A 23,053-nucleotide genomic window follows, 5' to 3' on the forward strand; every position below is an offset into this window, starting at 1 on the left:
TGCCCAAGAAGAGGAAAACAAAAGAAAAACCCACACCAAACTTAAAGACAGGAAGTAAACCAAAAAGGTGGAGCAACTAAAGGTGTTGACTCTCCACATGTATCAAGACAACTGGAGCACTGGGCCAGACACTCTTAAATAGAACCTGGACCAGCTCAGGTGAAACACCTTCCCACTAACGAGATGGACAAGCCAGCACAGGTGTAACACATACTGACTAACGAGGTGACACCAATCAGTGCGTCCTACGTGCTAACGAGCTAGACGTGCTAGACGTGCTAACGGGCTATACATGCTAACGAGCTAGACGTGCTAACGGGCTAGACGTGCTAACGGGCTAGACGTGCTAACGAGCTGGACGTGCTAAAGTCCAACCTCAAAACATAAATGGAAAAACCAAAGCCTGTAACACCATCCCCCTTAAGAAACAAATATATCCTATATTTATGTTGGACAAGTTTGCTCACCACCAACAGAAAACAACTTCCATTTCACATTATAATCAACTACAATGCTTCACCTTCACCAATATAAACATGGTGTCTATTGGCTGTCAACAATTAAAAACAAGAAAAAAACACGTATTTCTAACTAATAATATACAATAGTATTCTTTTTTTCACCTTTTTCTTTCTATAGAATCCTGAAACTCACTAGCTTCTAGAACTCTCGTCTTCCTAAAACTCACTAGCTTCTAGAACTCTCGTCGTCCTAAAACTCACTAGCTTCTAGAACTCTCGTCTTCCTAAAACCCACTAGCTTCTAGAACTCTCGTCTTCCTAAAACTCACTAGCTTCTAGAACTCTCGTCGTCCTAAAACTCACTAGCTTCTAGAACTCTCGTCTTCCTAAAACTCACTAGCTTCTAGAACTCTCGTCTTCCTAAAACTCACTAGCTTCTAGAACTCTCCTCAAACAAAACTCATCTCCAATACGGAAAAGCCGTCAAAATAAACTGTGATCCATGGCAACGCACTGGCTAAACGCAAAACACAAAACTGTTTGACTGCCCACCCTTGAGACAATCAGAAACCAAGTTGTCCTCACCATGAACCCTGATATTCTAAAAACAGGGCAACAATGTCAATATAATTGTACCAAACAAATTTCAGTTTGTTGCCTAAATAATTATCATTACTAAATGTTACATGAAATGTAAATATGAAATATTTGATTGCATAGTCTTATTTTCAACATCTTTTCAATGACATTTTGCGAGGTGGGATATCCCCAATGTCAAAACACAATTTCAACATATCCAAATCTAAACATAAAATGTGCTATATACACAAACATCTGCCACAATAATCATATTACTTGTATTTTTTAAAACAAGCTCCTTATAAACTGCACAAGCACCAGAAACGCTGTTGTTTTGACAAGTAGCAATAAATCAATGATAACGATTAGGGGGGAAATCAGGTTGTACGTGTTGTTGAAACTAACACAACTAAAAAAACACATGGAAATGGGAGATATATTTTACCTCACTGATTAGAGGACAACCTGCAGAAGACAGTCAGCTACATTTTGGAGTGATACATTTAAATTTAGGGGTCGCTAAACAAAGAAACGCAACACTTATTTGTCATCACTCATCGATATCATGTTGAAATCAATTGTGTGACAGGAGGGAGATGAAGTTGCACGTCCTGTTAAAACTAACAGCTCAAAAACCACACGGAATCTGGGAATAATGTGTACATCCCTGGTTAGAGGACAATTTGTAGAAAGCAGCTAGCTACATTTTGAAGTGTTGCATTTTGATTCAAGTGCGTCACCAACATGGTAAGTGTAACACAGCTCTTTTTTTGTTAGTCACTTTTTGTTAAATCACATAAATAGTACTCTTCCATTTCTGAGCCTGGATTTTCCCCCTGAAACTAAAATCAATAGAACAGGGGGCAAATATTTAGGGTTCTACATTGTGACATCATTAAAATACTCCTACTACAGCTATATTGTTTCTCTCCTGTGTGTGTTCTCTGGTGTATAGTGAGATAGCTAGACGTAGAAAAACTCTTCCCACATTGAGTACAGCTATATGGTTTCTCTCCTGTGTGTGTTCTCTGGTGTATAGTGAGATAGCTAGACGTAGAAAAACTCTTCCCACATTGAGTACAGCTATATGGTTTTTCTCCTGTATGAGTTCTCTGGTGTTTAGTGAGATAGCTAGATGTAGAAAAACTATTCCCACATTGGTTACAGCTAAAAGGTTTCTCTCCTGTGTGTGTTCTCTGGTGTATAGTGAGATAGCTAGATGTAGAAAAACTATTCCCACATTGGTTACAGCTATAAGGTTTCTCTCCTGTGTGTGTTCTCTGGTGTAATATCAGGCCGTCTGACCGAGTAAAACTCTTCCCACATTGATTACAGCTATAAGGTTTCTCTCCTGTGTGTGTTTTCTGGTGCTTCTTCATATTCTGTGAAGTTGAGAATATTTTTCCACAATCTGAACAGTGGAAAGATTTCTCTCCTGTGTGTGTTTTCTGGTGTAGAGTCAGAGAGCCAGATGCAGCAAAACTCTTCCCACATTGACCACAGCTATATTGTTTCTCTCCTGTGTGTGTTTTCTGGTGTAATATCAGGCTGTCTGGCCGAGTAAAACTCTTCCCACATTGATTACAGCTATAAGGTTTCTCTCCTGTGTGTACTCGCTGGTGTTTAGTCAGATGGCAAGATGAAATATAAGTCTTCCCACATTGATCACAGCTATAAGGTTTCTCTCCTGTGTGTGTTCTCTGGTGTATTATCAGGCTGTCTGGCCGAGTAAAACTCTTCCCACATTGATTACAGCTATAAGGTTTCTCTCCTGTGTGTGTTCGCTGGTGTATTTTAAGTTCTGATGAAGATTTGCAATGTTTTCCACAGTCAGAGCAGCAGATAGATTTCTTCCCTGTGGGTCTCTGCTGGTGTTTCTTGAGGTGATAGAATCTGGACAGACTCTTCTCTGACTTGTCAGCATCATGATGTTGAGGCTCCCCAGAGGATCCATGATAGTCACGTCTCTCTCCTGTGTGAACAAGTCAGACAGATAGTTAAAGGCTCACAACAGCAGAAATCCACTGAAAAAGGTGATGCCAACAGCGTAGCCATGATACTGTACAACAATTGACGTCTGTAATGAATGTTAAAATGACTTGACAATTGTCTTAAGACAGTCAAGTGAGCAACAATAGTCATATTTAGTCTTGTTTTCACATTAGTAGTAACTAGAAATAAGTAAAAGGTGTTGAACTCCTAAGCAGTGTGCCAGGCGACTTTTGTTCTCAAATATAGGCACCTTTCTGTGTTTGCTAAAATTGCGACAAGGGCGATGCGCACACAATTTGATTGCAGAAACACCTCCCTGCTAATGCAGAAACCGCTAGTTATGGATGTAGTATATCTGCCTGGAGCAAAAATGGTTAGCAAGTGGCCTAAGCTGTGCCATTAGAGATTCTGGGTTCGAGTCCAAGCTCTGTTGCAGCCGGCCGCGACCGGGAGGCCCATGGGGCGACGCACAATTGGCCCAGCGTCGTCCGGGTTAGGGGAGGGTTTGGCCGGCAGGGATATCCTTGTTTCATCGCGCACTGGCGACTCCTGTGGCGGGCCGGGCGCAGTGCACGCTGACCAGGTTGCCAGGTGTACAGTGTTTCCTCCGACACATTGGTGCTGCTGGCTTCCGGGTTGGATAGGCATTGTGTCAAGAAGCATCGCGGCTAGGTTGGGTTGTGTTGTGTTTCGGAGGACGCATGGCTCTCGACCTTCGCCTCTCCAGAGTCCGTATGGGAGTTGCAGCAATGAGACAAGACTATGTACCAATTGGGGAGAAAAAAGGGGTGAAAAAAAATATATATTTAACAAATGGTGAGCAAAGATTAGTTTTCACAATGTATTCTGAATATTACAGCACTAGATCAGGAGTGCTACTCAAGGAAACTCACATTAAGCTCTGTGTCTATTCACTAATTCACCACCGTGGGGGAAACTCAGGGGAGTTCTCATAGGCTGACAGCAAAAATAGCCTCCATTTACAGGTTGATTATGATTATTATTATCATCTGACACTACTTTGGATTATAATTGTAAGGCTCGTTTGAATGTCCTGATTTAATATAATGTTTGTGTTATTGTCGAAAATGTACTACTTTATATTTAAAAACGACTTCAACCAGTAAAATGATCATTGGCCAGTTTTCCATCAGCCTGACATCAGCCTGACAATGAGATTTTGTCCACTAAGTGTATGCCAAAATGGTCTATAATCTCACCTAACAATAACATAGACCTACTGTAGGACCCATAACTTCACCTAACAACAACATAGACTTAGGACTATAAATCATTTAATATTTTAGGTGAAACAAGGAGACTAAAATGTCTTTGTCATGACAATTCATAACCTGATCACCAGATCATTTTGTGAATAATCCCACTAGGCTACTCTGTAATGTGTTGTCATTCTAAATGTCCTGAATAAAGGAAAATAGCTCTGTGTGTTGTACAATAGCCTATCCACCAAGGAACAGTTCTCCACACATTATGAGCTAAGTATCTCCGTTTCCAAACGGACTAACGAGACCCTACTGTAAATCAACCAGACAATAACACATTATAAACATCAATTTGTTTGGGATGTTGGATCCAACATGGAGCACGGCATAACTGTCTTTACCGGTGTAATGAATGAAGAACTACATTTGGCTGGCATGCAGAAAATGATTTCCTGGATCAGCTGATGATAGTTGAACATGTGACTGTAACTAAACAGCTACAGTATTATGTATTATGTGTAATTATTTAAGAACCGCATTAATGACAGTATCCATTTGGGAGTTGTCAATAAAGTTAAGGTGACTCTCGGTTAGAACCATTGGATTTAGTAAACTGAAATGATTTAGGATTTCTGTGCCCATGAAAACTGTTTTAGAGAGCATTTCAGAGATCTGAATACAAAAAACTGTCCGACAGCAAGATCCAGTATTTAAGTTAATTAAGTTAAAGTTCATCATATGACAAGCTTAACGTTATGACTATAACTACTGTTCCCTGAAGGAGGGGAACTAGGTACAACATACTATTAAATCCACACGTTATGACTATAACTACTGTTCCCTGAAGGAGGGAAACTAGGTACAACATACTATTAAATCCACACGTTATGACTATAACTACTGTTCCCTGAAGGAGGGAAACTAGGTACAACATACTATTAAATCCACACGTTATGACTATAACTACTGTTCCCTGAAGGAGGGAAACTAGGTACAACATACTATTAAATCCACATGTTATGACTATAACTACTGTTCCCTGAAGGAGGGAAACTAGGTACAACATACTATTAAATCCACACCTCGCTGGAAGCCCTGCCTTCCACAGGTGATGAGCGTGAGACTCGGATATATTCCTTAAATGATTTAATCCTTAAATTTAATACCTCACTTCACCGACCCAGGAAGTGGCGGAGCCAAACAGGTGTTGTAACTCGTTCATAACTGGCACGCAGATCGGTAGAAATGGTAAGATAAATTGGCACTTCAAACGGAAATGGAAAAAGTTTTCCTATTTTACCGGAAACTTCAGGAGCATAACGTCAGAATTAACGAAGGCCAGCAGCAGGTGGGGAATTGGTTATTTTCTTCTGGTTATATTGACCTCTGGCTTCCTCAAGTCATTTGTCTGTGTTAATTATTTAATCAAATGCTTGAAGCATCAGTTCAGTTCAAGTTCTGCACATACAGTTGATTTTATTAAACACATGGGGTGTGTCCATATGGAAAAATACACGTCATAACATTTCAACCAATCAATTGGTAGAAAGAAAATACTATTTTTTTTTAATCTGCCCTAGAACATACAACATACATGCATTCAGACCCCTTCCCTTTTTACACATTTGGTTATTATAAAAATGCATTTTTTTTTTCAATTATCAATTTTCAGATAATACCTCATAAAGACATCACAATACCCCATAAAAGTGAGAAAAAAAGTTTAGAAATGCTTGTATATATATATATATATATATATATATGTCATGCCAGTAGGCTAGAGTAGGTTGTATCTCTCTAGGTCATGCCAGTAAGCTACAGTAGGTTGTAACTCTCTAGGTCATGCCAGTAGGTTACAGTAGGTTGTAACTCTCTAGGTCATGCCAGTAGGTTACAGTAGGTTGTATCTCTCTAGGTCATGCCAGTAGGTTACAGTAGGTTGTATCTCTCTAGGTCATGCCAGTAGGTTGTATCTCTCTAGGTCATGCCAGTAAGCTACAGTAGGTTGTAACTCTCTAGGTCATGCCAGTAGGTTACAGTAGGTTGTATCTCTCTAGGTCATGCCAGTAGGTTACAGTAGGTTGTATCTCTCTAGGTCATGCCAGTAGGCTAGAGTAGGTTGTATCTCTCTAGGTCATGCCAGTAAGCTACAGTAGGTTGTAACTCTCTAGGTCATGCCAGTAGGTTACAGTAGGTTGTAACTCTCTAGGTCATGCCAGTAGGTTACAGTAGGTTGTATCTCTCTAGGTCATGCCAGTAGGTTACAGTAGGTTGTATCTCTCTAGGTTATGCCAGTAGGTTGTATCTCTCTAGGTCATGCCAGTAAGCTACAGTAGGTTGTAACTCTCTAGGTAATGCCAGTAGGTTACAGTAGGTTGTATCTCTCTAGGTCATGCCAGTAGGTTACAGTAGGTTGTATCTCTCTAGGTCATGCCAGTAGGTTACAGTAGGTTGTACTCGTCTAGGTCATGCAAGTAGGCTACAGTAGGTTGTATCTCTCTAGGTCATACCAGTAGGCTACAGTAGGTTGTACTCGTCTAGGTCATACCAGTAGACTACAGTAGGTTGTATCTATCTAGGTCATGCCAGTAGGCTACAGCAGGTTGTATCTCTCTAGGTCATGCCAGTAGGTTACAGTAGGTTGTAACTCTCTAGGTCATGCCAGTAGGTTACAGTAGGTTGTATCTCTCTAGGTCATGCCAGTAGGTTACAGTAGGTTGTATCTCTCTAGGTCATGCCAGTAGGCTACATCTCTCTAGGTCATGCCAGTAGGCTACAGTAGGTTAAATCTCTCTAGGTCATGCCAGTAGGTTACAGTAGGTTGTAACTCTCTAGGTCATGCCAGTAGGTTACAGTAGGTTGTAACTCTAGGTCATGGCAGTAGGTTACAGTAGGTTGTATCTCTCTAGGTCATGCCAGTAGGTTACAGCAGGTTGTAACTCTCTAGGTCATGCCAGTAGGTTACAGTAGGTTGTATCTCTCTAGGTCATGCCAGTAGGTTGTATCTCTCTAGGTCATGCCAGTAGGTTACAGTAGGTTGTAACTCTCTAGATCATGCCAGTAGGTTGTATCTCTCTAGGTCATGCCAGTAGGTTACAGTAGGTTGTAACTCTCTAGGTCATGCCAGTAGGTTACAGCAGGTTGTAACTCTCTAGGTCATGCCAGTAGGTTACAGCAGGTTGTAACTCTCTAGGTCATGCCAGTAGGTTAAAGCAGGTTGTATCTCTCTAGGTCATGCCAGTAGGTTACAGTAGGTTGTATCTCTCTAGGTCATGCCAGTAGGTTACAGTAGGTTGTATCTCTCTAGGTCATGCCAGTAGGTTATAGTAGGTTGTATCTCTCTAGGTCATGCCAGTAGGCTACAGTAGGTGGTAACTCTCTAGGTCATGCCAGTAGGTTACAGTAGGTTGTAACTCTCTAGGTCATGCCAGTAGGCTACAGTAGGCTGTATCTCTCTAGGTCATGCCAGTAGGTTGTATCTCTCTAGGTCATGCCAGTAGGTTACAGTAGGTTGTATCTCTCTAGGTCATGCCAGTAGGTTACAGTAGGTTGTATCTCTCTAGGTCATGCCAGTAGGTTGTAACTCTCTAGGTCATGCCAGTAGGTTACAGTAGGTTGTATCTCTCTACGTCATGCCAGTAGGTTACAGAAGGTTGTATCTCTCTAGGTCATGCCAGTAGGTTACAGTAGGATGTATCTCTCTAGGTCATGCCAGTAGGTTACAGTAGGTTTTATCTCTCTAGGTCATGCCAGTAGGTTACAGTAGGTTGTATCTCTCTAGGTCATACCAGTAGGCTACAGTAGGTTGTACTCGTCTAGGTCATACCAGTAGACTACAGTAGGTTGTATCTATCTAGGTCATGCCAGTAGGCTACAGCAGGTTGTATCTCTCTAGGTCATGCCAGTAGGTTACAGTAGGTTGTAACTCTCTAGGTCATGCCAGTAGGTTACAGTAGGTTGTATCTCTCTAGGTCATGCCAGTAGGTTACAGTAGGTTGTATCTCTCTAGGTCATGCCAGTAGGCTACATCTCTCTAGGTCATGCCAGTAGGCTACAGTAGGTTAAATCTCTCTAGGTCATGCCAGTAGGTTACAGTAGGTTGTAACTCTCTAGGTCATGCCAGTAGGTTACAGTAGGTTGTAACTCTAGGTCATGCCAGTAGGTTACAGTAGGTTGTATCTCTCTAGGTCATGCCAGTAGGTTACAGCAGGTTGTAACTCTCTAGGTCATGCCAGTAGGTTACAGTAGGTTGTATCTCTCTAGGTCATGCCAGTAGGTTATAGTAGGTTGTATCTCTCTAGGTCATGCCAGTAGGTTGTATCTGTCTAGGTCATGCCAGTAGGGTACAGTAGGTTGTAACTCTCTAGGTCATGCCAGTAGGCTACAGTAGGTGGTATCTCTCTAGGTCATGCCAGTTGGCTACAGTAGGTTGTATCTCTCTAGGTCATGCCAGTAGGCTACAGTAGGTGGTAACTCTCTAGGTCATGCCAGTAGGTTGTATCTCTCTAGGTCATGCTAGTAGGTTACAGTAGGTTGTATCTCTCTAGGTCATGCCAGTAGGTTACAGTAGGTTGTATCTCTCTAGGTCATGCCAGTAGGCTACAGTAGGCTGTAACTCTCTAGGTCATGCCAGTAGGTTACAGTAGGTTGTATCTCTCTAGGTCATGCCAGTAGGTTACAGTAGGTTGTATCTCTCTAGGTCATGCCAGTAGGTTACAGTAGGTTGTATCTCTCTAGGTCATGCCAGTAGGTTACAGTAGGTTTTATCTCTCTAGGTCATGCCAGTAGGTTACAGTAGGTTGTATCTCTCTAGGTCATGCCAGTAGGTTACAGTAGGTTGTATCTCTCTAGGTCATGCCAGTAGGTTACAGTAGGTTGTATCTCTCTAGGTCATGCCAGTAGATTACAGTAGATTGTATCTCTCTAGGTCATGGCAGTAGGCTACAGTAGGTTGTATCTCTCTAGGTCATGCCAGTTGGCTACAGTAGGTTGTATCTCTCTAGGTCATGCCAGTAGGCTACAGTAGGTGGTAACTCTCTAGGTCATGCCAGTAGGTTACAGTAGGTTGTAACTCTCTAGGTCATGCCAGTAGGCTACAGTAGGCTGTATCTCTCTAGGTCATGCCAGTAGGTTGTATCTCTCAAGGTCATGCCAGTAGGTTACAGTAGGTTGTATCTCTCTAGGTCATGCCAGTAGGTTACAGTAGGTTGTATCTCTCTAGGTCATGCCAGTAGGCTACAGTAGGTTGTAACTCTCTAGGTCATGCCAGTAGGTTACAGTAGGTTGTATCTCACTACGTCATGCCAGTAGGTTACAGTAGGTTGTATCTCTCTAGGTCATGCCAGTAGGTTACAGTAGGTTGTATCTCTCTAGGTCATGCCAGTAGGTTACAGTAGGTTTTATCCCTCTAGGTCATGCCAGTAGGTTACAGTAGGTTGTATCTCTCTAGGTCATACCAGTAGGCTACAGTAGGTTGTACTCGTCTAGGTCATACCAGTAGACTACAGTAGGTTGTATCTATCTAGGTCATGCCAGTAGGCTACAGCAGGTTGTATCTCTCTAGGTCATGCCAGTAGGTTACAGTAGGTTGTAACTCTCTAGGTCATGCCAGTAGGTTACAGTAGGTTGTATCTCTCTAGGTCATGCCAGTAGGTTACAGTAGGTTGTATCTCTCTAGGTCATGCCAGTAGGCTACATCTCTCTAGGTCATGCCAGTAGGCTACAGTAGGTTAAATCTCTCTAGGTCATGCCAGTAGGTTACAGTAGGTTGTAACTCTCTAGGTCATGCCAGTAGGTTACAGTAGGTTGTAACTCTAGGTCATGCCAGTAGGTTACAGCAGGTTGTAACTCTCTAGGTCATGCCAGTAGGTTGTGTCTCTAGGTCATGCCAGTAGGTTACAGTAGGTTGTAACTCTAGGTCATGCCAGTAGGTTACAGTAGGTTGTATCTCTCTAGGTCATGCCAGTAGGTTACAGCAGGTTGTAACTCTCTAGGTCATGCCAGTAGGTTGTATCTCTCTAGGTCATGCCAGTAGGTTACAGCAGGTTGTATCTCTCTAGGTCATGCCAGTAGGTTACAGTAGGTTGTATCTCTCTAGGTCATGCCAGTAGGTTACAGTAGGTTGTATCTCTCTAGGTCATGCCAGTAGGTTATAGTAGGTTGTATCTCTCTAGGTCATGCCAGTAGGTTGTATCTGTCTAGGTCATGCCAGTAGGCTACAGTAGGTTGTAACTCTCTAGGTCATGCCAGTAGGTTACAGTAGGTTGTATCTCTCTACGTCATGCCAGTAGGTTACAGTAGGTTGTATCTCTCTAGGTCATGCCAGTAGGTTACAGTAGGTTGTATCTCTCTAGGTCATGCCAGTAGGTTACAGTAGGTTTTATCTCTCTAGGTCATGCCAGTAGGTTACAGTAGGTTGTATCTCTCTAGGTCATGCCAGTAGGCTACAGTAGGTTGTATCTCTCTAGATCATGCCAGTAGGCTACAGTAGGTTGTACCTCTCTAGGTCATGCCAGTAGGTTACAGTAGTTTGTATCTCTCTAGGTCATGCCAGTAGGTTACAGTAGTTTGTATCTCTCTAGGTCATGCCAGTAGGCTACAGTAGGTTGTATCTCTCTAGGTCATGCCAGTAGGTTACAGTAGGTTGTAACTCTCTAGGTCATGCCAGTAGGTTACAGTAGGTTGTATCCAAGTGGAAACAATTATCAACCCAAAGTGTTGAATTTGGTCAACAACAAAATGAATGGCTTATTTGCTACGTGAGGTTTACTTGATCTAACAGAAGTTTCGTAATGATTAAGTTGTTATGTGGACACGTGACATACCGACAACTTTGATAAAAACACTATTGGAGTTGTCTCCAGATCGCTATGCATTTTCATGCTAGTAGCTTAGCATCTCTCTCCATTGAATACAGGCGGTTGACGACAACAACCCTCATAGAATATAAACAATAGATTACAATAATAAGATGTATCCACCAATCCAAAGACAGGATAGGTGGGAGATAGACAACCCACAGTGCAGCTTTGTGGACAACGACTCCCCTTGTCAGGACGGAGAGACATCTTGTCAGTATATCCATAATCTTTGGTGTAGCCAACCCAACTCTCACATGGCTCTATTGGGGGACACGGTGTGTAGTAAAACATCACTACATTAAAATCACTACATGCCGTGACCCCCAGTCTGCGGTCAGCAGATAGACCCTTCTCAAATATATATGTTAAGTCACTTTTTGGAAACGGAACGGAGAAAACAAGGGGTAGCTTGCTCTCTACGTCGTCTGATTCTAGACATATCAGTCATCATCCCAGGGCCCTCCGTTGAAGAGGTATTGACGAGCCAACTCCGAATATCCAAAGTTAAAAACTAATTGAAGGCGGTACTTACTGGTGTTAATCAGATCTCCTATCTCCTCCTCTTCATCTTCCAATGTGACAGTAATCTCTCCTTCCTTCTTCACTCCAATAACTGCATCCTCCTCTTTCTCTTCCTCCTCTTCTTTTACTGTAACATCCTCCTCCTCTTTCACTCTGAACGCGTCTTCCTCTTCTTTCTCTGTAACGTCTTTCTCTTCTTCTTTCACGGTAACAGCCTCACCTTCTACTTCTTGTTTAACTGTAACATCCTCCTCTTCCTTCTCCTCTTTCACGACAATGTTCAGCCCCAGAGCTTCTTTCTCCGTCCAGCAGACCTCCTCTTCTTTAACAGGAGGGGAGTAGTTTAGGGAGCTCATGTTCGGGGATGTTAGCTAGCTAGCTATCATTAGCGACTAGGCTAATGCTAACTTAACCAGCCAGCTACTATAGCTGACTAATACACAATAACGTAATATTAAATTAAATAGGTTAACAAGTAGATACGACAGAAGTGTGTCTAAAACACAGTAGCTAATATAGACCGAAAGCGTATAAATAGCTTGAATCTTTCGGCTATGTTGGCTAGCAAGCTACCGAGGTGGTTGACGAGCTGTTTATGAAGAACCGTCCACTAGATTATACGTCACGCTGCAGCATCGCCTGAAAGACGCACAGCGCCGTCTGCTGACTGGAGGGAAACGCAGTTGAGGATCAGATTTTATTTTCAGACAAAGATTATTTTACATGGATTTAATTAAATAATACTATTATATTGAGACATACAAAGACCTGAATGTGCTGATTGATTAGTGCGAATAAAAAATGTTTACCACAGCATATTTAAGGAACCGTCTTAAAACTGCAACGCAAACAATTGCCTGTAAATGAAAAATATCAATACCTTCTCAACTACATTGCATAGAGATCAAAATAAATTTGACACTGTAAAGAGACCTCTTCTCTCGAATACAATTAGTTTAAAAAAAAATGTACTTCTATAAAATCTACAAAATGTAAAATAAATCACTTTACATAAAAAATACTTTAAAAAACCGTCAATATCTTCCACCCCATAAGACTTTCATGAATACAACCAACTGTTATTGGTTCAGGGACGTCATGCCTTCAATCAACTGCAATTATGTTTGGACTTTTGGAAATTACAAATTAAGTCAAATTGAAAACAGTATTGGTATTGTTGAATTAGGTTTTTAGAATAGCAAGCTAGGACTGATGGTTTGGTTATCTAAACTAGCAAGTAGGTTTGTTTGGTTACCAAGGCAACTATTGTAGCTATCTAGTAAACTTGCTAGCTACTTCAGTGGATGTTGAACTCATTTCCACCGGCAAATGTGTTAAATTATAGCCATGGTATAAAAGGGATAATCAACTCAGGGCTTTATGGTTCTCTGGAAAATAATGCAAATCCATGGAAAGTCAGTTCCACAGTGTTCATTATATACCATAGAACACATAGTCCCTCAATGATTATCCCTGACATAACTTTATGAGCTGGATTTGCCTTTCTTTGCAACAGTGGAAGCTGCTGAGGAGAAGACAGCTCATAATAATGGTTGGAATGGAGTCAATGGAGTGGTATCAACCCATCAAAGATGTGGTTTCCATGTGTTTGATACCACTCAATTGACTTCATTCCAGAAATTATTATGAGCTGTCCTCCCCTCGGAAGCCTCCACTGCTTTGCAATTAGTTTGTTTGTTTTCAGTTGTTAGCATTTAGCTAACAGCGTCTATGTGAATTTGCTAACAGTTTGTGCTAATTTGTTAGCATTCTGGAAATAGATGCCCATAGGCTTTTCTTGTGTTTTTAGCATCCCCTTATGTGCTATGCTGGTAGTACTTTAAATCCTGGTATGAGAGAAGGACGGTATGACTATATGAAAATCTGGATACAGCCCAAGCCTAATCACCACACCTACCACAACTATGTACCACAACTACCACCCCTATCTACCACAACTACCACACCTACCTATCACAACTACCACAATTACCACACCTACCTATCACAACTACTACACCAACCTACCTACCACAACTACCACACCTACCATCACCACACCCACCACCACCACAACTACAAAACCAACCATCACCAAACCTACCTACCACAACTACCACACCTACATACCACAACTACCACCCCTATCTACCACAACTACCACACCTACCACAACTACCATACCTACCACACCGACCTACCACAACTACCATCAACACATCGACCAAACCTACCATCACCAAACCTACAAACCACAACTACCACACCTACCATCACCATGTTCCTACTGTATATTTCATTACCACACCTACCAAACTTACCTACCACAACTACCATCACACCTACCATCACCAAACCTACCATACCTACCTACCTTCACCACACCAACCATCACCACACCTATCACACCTACCCTCACCACACCTACCATCACCACACCCACCAAACCTACCTACCTACCAAACCTACCTACCACAAATACCATCAACACATCGACCAAACCTACCATCATTAAGTCAAACAACATCTAAATTAGCAATTAGCTACTGTAGGTCTATACTGCTCCTACATGGTGTAACAATACATCATGTAGATGTATATAATGAACAGACTAGGTCTATACTGCTCCTACATGGTGTAACAATACATCATGTAGATGTATATAATGAACAGACTAGGTCTATACTGCTCCTACATGGTGTAACAATACATCATGTAGATGTATATAATGAACAGACTAGGTCTATACTGCTCCTACATGGTGTGACAATACATCATGTAGATGTATATAATGAACAGACTAGGTCTATACTGCTCCTACATGGTGTAACAATACATCATGTAGATGTATATAATGAACAGACTAGGTCTATACTGCTCCTACATGGTGTAACAATACATCATGTAGATGTATATAATGAACAGACTAGGTCTATACTGCTCCTACATGGTGTAACAATACATCATGTAGATGTATATAATGAACAGACTAGGTCTATACTGCTGCTGCATGGTGTAACAATACATCATGTAGATGTATATAATGAACAGACTAGGTCTATACTGCTCCTACATGGTGTAACAATACATCATGTAGATGTATATAATGAACAGACTAGGTCTATACTGCTCCTACATGGTGTAACAATACATCATGTAGATGTATATAATGAACAGACTAGGTCTATACTGCTCCTACATGGTGTAACAATACATCATGTGGAGCTTTAAGGCGATGCTGTTGGTGTGACGTATAATCTAGTGGACGGAACGCTTCTTTCAACAGCAGCAACAGTTACTCAGCCACCTCGGTAGCTTGCTAGACAAAATAGCCGAACCAATAAAGCTCTTTAGACGCTTTAGTGTATATTAGCCACTGTGTTTTAAAACCACTTCTTTCGTCTAGTTAGTTATCCGATTTAATTTCATATTTACGGTGTTGTTGTTATTAGTCAGCTAGCGGGCTGGTTAAGTTAGCATTAGCCTAGCTAGCTAACATTCCCGACCATGAGTTCACTAAGCTACTCTCCTCCTGCTAAAGAAGAGGTCTGCTGGACGGAGGAAGAGGGTCTGTGGCTGAACGTTGTCGTGAAAGAGGAGGAAGAGGATGTCACAATACAAAAACAAGTAAGGGGTGAGGCTGTTACCGTGAAGAAGAAGAGAGACGTTTCAGTTAAAGAAGAGGAATATTCGCAAAGAGTGAAAGAGGAGGAGGAGGAGGATGAAACTGGATATCTGGGCTCGGTTTCCCAAAGGCATGTTAAGGCATCCAATGGTTCTAACGATAAACGGACCCTGATTAACACTAGTAAGTACTGTCTTAAAAACAGAGGCACAAACTCTGCAGTTGTTTAACTGATGTTTGGTGTTAAAGGGGAAATATGAAATAGCTACATCCATATTGTGACTTTTTAAATTATTTATTTATAGCCATTGATTCTTGAAGAATATAACACATGCCTCATGAGCTTAGTTCAACTGTTGTACCCCATCAGAACCCCAAATAAGCTTTTTTATTCCAATGTTTAGAAACAATTTAAATGATAAACAAACACTGTAAACACTCAACATGGTTAAAACTATAATGTTGATGTCATGGATGGTCAGTCCTTGCATCCGTAGGTCCGTCTATGCATTTGAGAGTAGTTACATTTCTCCAGCCCCATCATCATCTTATAACCAAACTAGTGGTGGAATGACAGCTTTGTTATTGTATGAACTGCAGATTGGTTGATAGATGTGCGGCTATTTTATAGGGGTAACCTAGGATTTAAACAGAAACAAAATGGCTGCCCAGAGACTTGGTTTGGTAAACAGCTGAGGGATGGGGGCTGGAGAAATGTAACTACTCTCAAATTCATGGAGAAAGCTATTGTAGCAACCGTAACCCAACACATAGCAACCTCGTTAAGAAGTTCAGACATCTTGGCGTAACAGTTATAAGGTGTTGGCTTGACAGTCGCTGGACCCAGGTTTGAGGTCAGCTCAGGACTACCCCCTGAATTCACTACACTATGAATACAAGGACTGGCTGGCCATAAGGTCAAAATGATAGTTTTAAACAAGATTAAGGCTATACAGTGCTTGTTTACAAACAGTGGCGTTATACAAGCTTATGTTTTGGTTTCTGGTGGGGTAATAAAGTTGAAACATTTGGGGCATTTATAAGTTATATTCTTCAAGAATCAATGGTTATATAGTAAATGGGTCTGTCTATAACTGCCAGTGTAGATTTCCTGTGGGGGTCAAATTGTTAGAGCTGTTGATAAGTCATTAGCTGTGTTAGAATACTCATACTAACCCTACTATTTGTGATGTTAACTGAGTATATAGTATGCTTATTGGTCATAGTATGATGTAGTTAGTATGCCAAAAGTTCCCGGATGCCGTACTAAATTCGCCATAATATGACGTAAACACGCAGTATGTTAGGGCCCATAATGCAATTCTTCAGGAAATGGGCGTGGCTTCACAGTGTTTTCAGATTTGAAGAAAATGGCGGAAAATATGCAGCCGAAGTCCAACGAGAGCCGATACAAATTCATTGTTTTAACTAATTATGACAAATGTTAAGAAAATGTTGAGCAATGTAATAAAATAATTACTTTTCAAATAAGTTACCTTACACGATATTTTGGCTGACAATTTGCTAGCATGTTATTACAGCAGTATGTACCGGTGTGTTAACTAGCTACCTAACGTTAGTTGGCTACTTATACATCAAACTTGCCAGTATATTCTCTATATTCTATTTAACTAACTACCCAACGTTTATTGACTTGATTATTCCCGTCATTCTTAGCTTAGCTAAATGGTACAGTCGTTGTGTTTTCTCAATGGACATTCGGGTGTTTTTATAAATTGACTCCGGCTATCTACTCTGATTTCAGAGCACTCGTCTGAGTTGTACCAAATAAAATGTTATTGGTCACATACACATGGTTAGCAGATGTTAATGCGAGTGTAGAGACATGATTGGGCTTCTAGTTCCGACCATGCAGTAATATCTAACAAGTAATCTAACAATTTTACAACAACTACCTAATATACACAAGTGTAAAGGAATGAATACGAATATGTACATATAAATATATGGATGAGCGATGGCCGAACGGCATAGGCAAGATGCAGTAGATGGTATAGAGTACAGTATATACATATGAGATGAGTAATGTAGGATATGTAAACATTATATAAAGTGGCATTGTTTAAAGTGACTAGTGATACATTTATCACATCCAATTTTTTATCATTAAAGTGGCTAGAGATTTGAGTCAGTATGATGGCAGCAGCCACTCAATGTTAGTGATGGCTGTTTAACAGTCTGATGGCCTTGAGACAGAAGCTGTTTTTCAGTCTCTCGGTCCCAGCTTTGATGCACCTGTACTGACCTCACCTTCTGGATGATAGTGGGGTGAACAGGCAGTGGCTCGGGTGGTTGTTATCCTTGATGATCTTTTTGGCCTTCCTGTGACATCGGGTGTTGTAGGTGTCCTGGAGGGCAGGTAGTTTGCCCCCATTGATGCGTTGAGTAGACCTCACTACCCTCTGGAGAGCCTTGCGGTTGAGGGCGGTGCAGTTGCCATACCAGGCGGTGATACAGCCTGACAGGATACTCTCGATTGTGCATCTGTAAAAGTTTGAGTATTTTCGGTGACAAGCCAAATTTCTTCAACTTCCTGAGGTTGAAGAGGCACTGTTGCGCCTATTTCACCACGCTGTCTGTGTGGGTGGACCATTTCAGTTTGTCCGTGATGTGTATGCCGAGGAACTTAAAACGTTCCACCTTCTCCACTACTGTCCCGTCAATGTGGATAGGAGGTGCTCCCTCTGCTGTTTCCTGAAGTCCACGATCATCTCCTTTGTTTTGTTGATGTTGAGTGAGAGGTTATTTTCCTGACACCACACTCCGAGGGCCCTCACCTCTTCCCTGTAGCCCGTCTCGTTGATGTTGGTAATCAAGCCGACTACTGTAGTGTCGTCTGCAGTTGGAAGTGTGCATGGCCACCCAGTCATGGGTGAACAGGGAGTACAGGAGAGGGCTGAGAACGCACCCTTGCGGGGCCCCAGTGTTGAGGATCAGCGGGGTGGAGATATTATTTCCTACCTTTACCGCCTGGAGGTGACCCATCATAAAGTCCAGGACCCAGTTGCACAGGGCGGGGTCTCGAGCTTAATGACGAGTTTGGAGGGCACTATGGTGTTAATTGCTGAGCTGTAGTCAATGAACAGCATTCTTAAATAGGTGTTCCTTTTGTCCAGATGAGATTTGCATTGTGGCCCTATTGGGGCAGTAAGCAAATTGAAGTGGGTCTAGGGTATCAGGTAGCGTGGAGGTGATATGATTCTTGACTAGTTTCTCAAAGCACTTCATGATGACAGAAGTGAGTGAAATGGGGCGATAGTAATTTAGTTCAGTTACCTTAGCTTTCTTGGGAACAGGAACAATGACGGCCCTCTTGAAGCATGTGGGCACAGCAGACGGGGATAGGGATTGATTGAATATGTCCGTAAACACACCAGCCAGCTGGTCTGCGAATGCTATGAGGACGCGGCGAGGGATGCCGTCTGGGCCGTCAGCCTTGCGAGGGTTAACATGTGTAAATGTTTTACTCACGTCGGCCACGGAGGAAAGCCCACAGTCTTTGGTAGCGGGCTGTGTCGGTGGCACTATATTGTCCTCAAAGCGAGCAAAGAAGATGTTTAATTTGTCTGGTAGCAATTTCGTCCACCTTGTTGTCTAGCGATTGGACATTGGCGAGTAATTTGATCGGAAGCGGTGGATGATGTGCTCTCCTTCTGAGTCTGACCAGTAGGCCGCTCAGTCTGCCTCTCCTGTGATGATGATGATGATAATAATACCTAAAACAACAAATAACAGTCATCTTAACTTTACAGACAACACCCAAATGGATACTGTCATTAACGCAGTTCTTAAATAATTACACATAATTCTTAATACTGTAGCTGTTTAGTTACAGTCACATGTTCAACTATCATCAGCTGATCCAGGAAATCATTTTCTGAATGACAGTCAAATGGCAAACATCACGACATGGGTATATTTGTTGTTAGGTGAAGTTATGGGTCCTACAGTAGGTCTATGTTATTGTTAGGTAAAGTTGTGTGCCAAAGAGCATTTTACTGGTTGAAGTGTTTTTTAAGTACAAAGCGGTTGATTTGCGATGATGACAGAAAAATTAAATTAAGCAGGACATTCAAACGAGCCTTACAATTATAATCCAAAGTAGTGTGAAATGCTCTTATAAGCAACCTGGAAATGGAGGTTACTCCCCTGAGTTTTCCCCCATTCACATTCAGAATACATTGTGAAAAACTAAAATCTTTGCTCACCATTTTTGCTCCAGGCAGATATACTACATCCATAACTAGCGGTTTCCTCATTAGCAGGGAGGAGTTTCTACAACTGACCGAACAGTGTGCATCGCCCTTGTGCCGCAATTTTAGCAAACACAGAAATTGTCCTATATTGGAGACCAAAAGTTGTCTGGCACACTGCTTAGGGTTTCAACAACTTGAATAACTCAATCATCGATGTTACTACTAATGTGAAAACAAGACAAAATGACTATTCTTGTTCATTTTGTGGGCCTTTAACCATCTGTCTGACTTTGTTGTTCACGCAGGAGAGAGACGTGACTACCGTGGGTCCTCTGGGGAGCCTCAAAAACCTCATGATGCTGACGAGGCAGAGAAGAGTCTCTCCACATCAGAACACCTCAAGAAACACCAGCAGAGATCCACAGGGAAGAGAACTCACCACTGCTCTGACTGTGGGAAGAGTTTTGTTTCTTCAGCAGGCATTAAAATTCATCAGAGAATCCACACATGAGAGAAACGTTTTAGCTGTACTCAATGTGGGAAGAGTTTTACTCAATCAACCAGCCTGATATCACACCAGAGAACACACACAGGAGAAACCTTATAACTGTGATGAATGTGGGAAGAGTTATGTTACATCTAACAGTCTGAAATCACACCGTAGAACACACACAGGAGAAAAATATTATAGCTGTGCTCAATGTGGGAAGAGCTTTACTGAGTCTAGCTGTCTGACTAAACACCAGAGAAAACACACAGGAGAGAAGCCTTTTAGCTGTAATCAATGTGGGAAGAGTTTTACTGAGTCTAGCTGTCTGACTAAACACCAGAGAAAACACACAGGAGAGAAGCCTTTTAGCTGTAATCAATGTGGGAAGAGCTTTACTGAGTCTAGCTGTCTGACTAAACACCAGAGAAAACACACAGGAGAGAAGCCTTTTAGCTGTAATCAATGTGGGAAGAGTTATGTTACATCTAACAGTCTGAAATCACACCGTAGAACACACACAGGAGAAAAATATTATAGCTGTGCTCAATGTGGGAAGAGCTTTACTGAGTCTAGCTGTCTGACTAAACACCAGAGAACACACACAGGAGAGAAGCCTTTTAGCTGTAATCAATGTGGGAAGAGTTTTACTACGTCTAGCAAGCGGACTACACACCATATAACACATACAGGAGAAACCTCAGCTGTGATCAGTGTGACCAGAGATAATCTGATAAAATACCTCAATCAATGAATTAATGTCACAATGTAGAATGTTTAAACATTGTAGTTGGAGTATTTTAGTGATGTCACAATGTAGAATCCTAAACGTGTGTCCCCTGTTCTATTGATTTCAACATGATATGGATATTAGCTTCAGGGGGAAAATCCAGGCTCTGAAATGGAAGAGTTACTATTTATGTGATTTAACAAAAAGTGACTAACAAAAAAAGAGTTGTGTAACACTTACCAACGTACACTTGAATCAAAATGCAACACTTCAAAATGTAGCTAGCTGTTTTCTACAAATTGTCCTCTAACCAGTGATGTACACATTATTCCCAGATTCCGTGTGGTTTTTGAGTTGTTAGTTTTAACAGGACGTGCAACCTCATCTCCCTCCTCTCGCACAAATGATTTTAGCATGATATCGATGAGTGATGACAAATAAGTGTTGTGTTCCTTTGTTTAGCGACCCCTACATTTAAATGCATCACTCCAAAATGTAGCTGACTCTTCTGCAGGTTGTCCTCTAACCAGTGAGGTAAAATATATCTCCCATTTCCATGTGTTTTTTTTTGTTGTGTTAGTTTCAACAGCATGTACAGCCTGATTTCCCCCCTAATCGATATCAGTGATTTATTGCTACTTGTCAAAACAACAGCGTTTCTGGTGCTTGTGCAGTTTATAAGGTGCTTGTTTAAAAAAAATACAAGTAATATGATTATTGTGGCAGATGTTTGTGTATATAGTATGACCCATTTTATGTTTAGGTTTTCAATATATCCAAAACTGTTTCTGCATATTGGTTATTGATTTGTACACGTTAAAACTGTGTTTTAACATTTGGCTATCACACCTAGCAACATTTAATTGAAAATACTTTGAAAAAAGGACTATGCAACCAAATATTTCATATTTACATTTCATGTAACATTTAGTAATCATAATTATTTATGCAACCAACTGACAATTTTTGGGTACAATTATATTGACATTGTTGCCCTGCTTTTAGAATATCAGGGTTCATTCTCAGATGTGCCTACCCAAATGTACTAGAGCATGACATTGGGGACTGGGCCCCGATCCAACAACATGCCTATCTAGTGAACCCTGAAAAGAGAGAGAAGCTCTGCAGTGAGGTGGAAAGTTACTACGGATATTGCAGGAGTTTCCTCTTGAAATCAGACATGTCCATGATAAGGACAACTTGGTTGCTGATTGTCTCAAGGGTGGGCAGTCAAAAAGATGTGTTTAGTGTTTAGCCAGTGCGTTACCATGGATCACAATTTATTTTGACTGCATGTATTAGAGATGAGTTTTGTTTGGGCTCGTTCCAAGGGGACAAGAGTTCTAGAAGCTAGTGAGTTTTAGCATTCTATAGTAAGAGAAAAATGAGAAAAAAAATATTTCAATTGTATATTATTATTTTGAAATAAGTGTGTTTTTCTTGTTTTTAATTGTTGACAGGAGGTGAAGCATTTTAGTTGATTTTAATATGAAATGGAAGTTGTTTTCTGTTGGTGGTGAGCAAACTTGTCTCACAAAAATATAGGATATATTTGTTGTCTTAAGGGGGAAGGTGTTACAGGCTTTGGTTTTTCCATTTATGTTGTGAGGTTGGACTTTAGCACGTCTAGCTCGTTAGCACGTCTAGCTCGTTAGCACGTCTAGCTCGTTAGCACGTATAGCTCGTTAGCACTGTGAGGGAAATTTCTATTAAACCTTACTCATGCTGGTGTAGTCAAATATAATTCTTTAAGCCGAGGCATTGGGCTTGAGATTGTTCAAGAACCTAACTCCTATAACATAGAAAAGTGTGTTGATAGAGGCCTGTTCTAACTGTTCTGGGTGTGTAGAATGAACCCATGATGTTCTCACTGTTCTGGGTGTGTAGAATGAACCCATGATGTTCTAACTGTTCTGGGTGTGTAGAATGAACCCATGATGTTCTAACTGTTCTGGGTGTGTAGAATGAACCCATGATGTTCTCACTGTTCTGGGTGTGTAGAATGAACCCATGATGTTCTAACTGTTCTGGGTGTGTAGAATGAACCCATGATGTTCTAACTGTTCTGGGTGTGTAGAATGAACCCATGATGTTCTAACTGTTCAGGGTGTGTAGAATGAACCCATGATGTTCTAACTGTTCTGGGTGTGTAGAATGAATATGAAGAAGAATATGAGTAAAACATGACATATTATTTCCTAACCATTCACAATGCTGGCTGAGGTACGAGTAAAACATGACATATTATTTCCTAACCATTCACAATGCTGGCTGAGGTACGAGTAAAACATGACATATTATTTCCTAACCATTCACAATGCTGGCTGAGGTACGAGTAAAACATGACATATTATTTC

At 41.2% G+C, this 23,053-nt stretch overlaps 1 protein-coding gene and 1 pseudogene across 1 annotated transcript; one reads left to right on the forward strand and one right to left on the reverse strand.

The window, feature by feature from the left end:
• Positions 1 to 1,888: 1,888 nt before the first annotated feature.
• LOC145877142 (uncharacterized) lies at positions 1,889 to 14,068 on the reverse strand. Its single transcript, XM_082972432.1, has 2 exons — positions 14,008 to 14,068; positions 1,889 to 3,012 (listed from the first exon to the last, which is right to left on the reverse strand). The coding sequence occupies exons 1-2, from the start codon at positions 14,066 to 14,068 to the stop codon at positions 1,889 to 1,891; spliced, it is 1,185 nt and encodes a 394-aa protein (XP_082828558.1).
• A 1,664-nt stretch (positions 14,069 to 15,732) lies between these two features.
• Positions 15,733 to 22,532, forward strand: LOC145877143 (uncharacterized; annotated as a pseudogene).
• Positions 22,533 to 23,053: the final 521 nt, after the last annotated feature.

The sequence above is a fragment of the Salmo salar genome, unplaced genomic scaffold (genome assembly GCF_965601325.2).
Source record: "Salmo salar unplaced genomic scaffold, fSalSal1 ptg000691l, whole genome shotgun sequence".
NCBI classification, from domain to species: domain Eukaryota; kingdom Metazoa; phylum Chordata; class Actinopteri; order Salmoniformes; family Salmonidae; genus Salmo; species Salmo salar.

What these genes read in the sequence shown, in the direction of transcription:
- LOC145877142 (XM_082972432.1), bottom strand. Translation starts at nt 14,068, where the DNA reads ATGGTAGGTGTGGTGAGGGTAGGTGTGATAGGTGTGGTGATGGTTGGT. An exon ending in GGTTGGTGTGGTGAAGGTAG is followed by an intron (nt 3,013 to 14,007) that starts GTAGGTATGGTA and finishes TTGTTCACACAG; the next exon opens with GAGAGAGACGTGACTATCAT.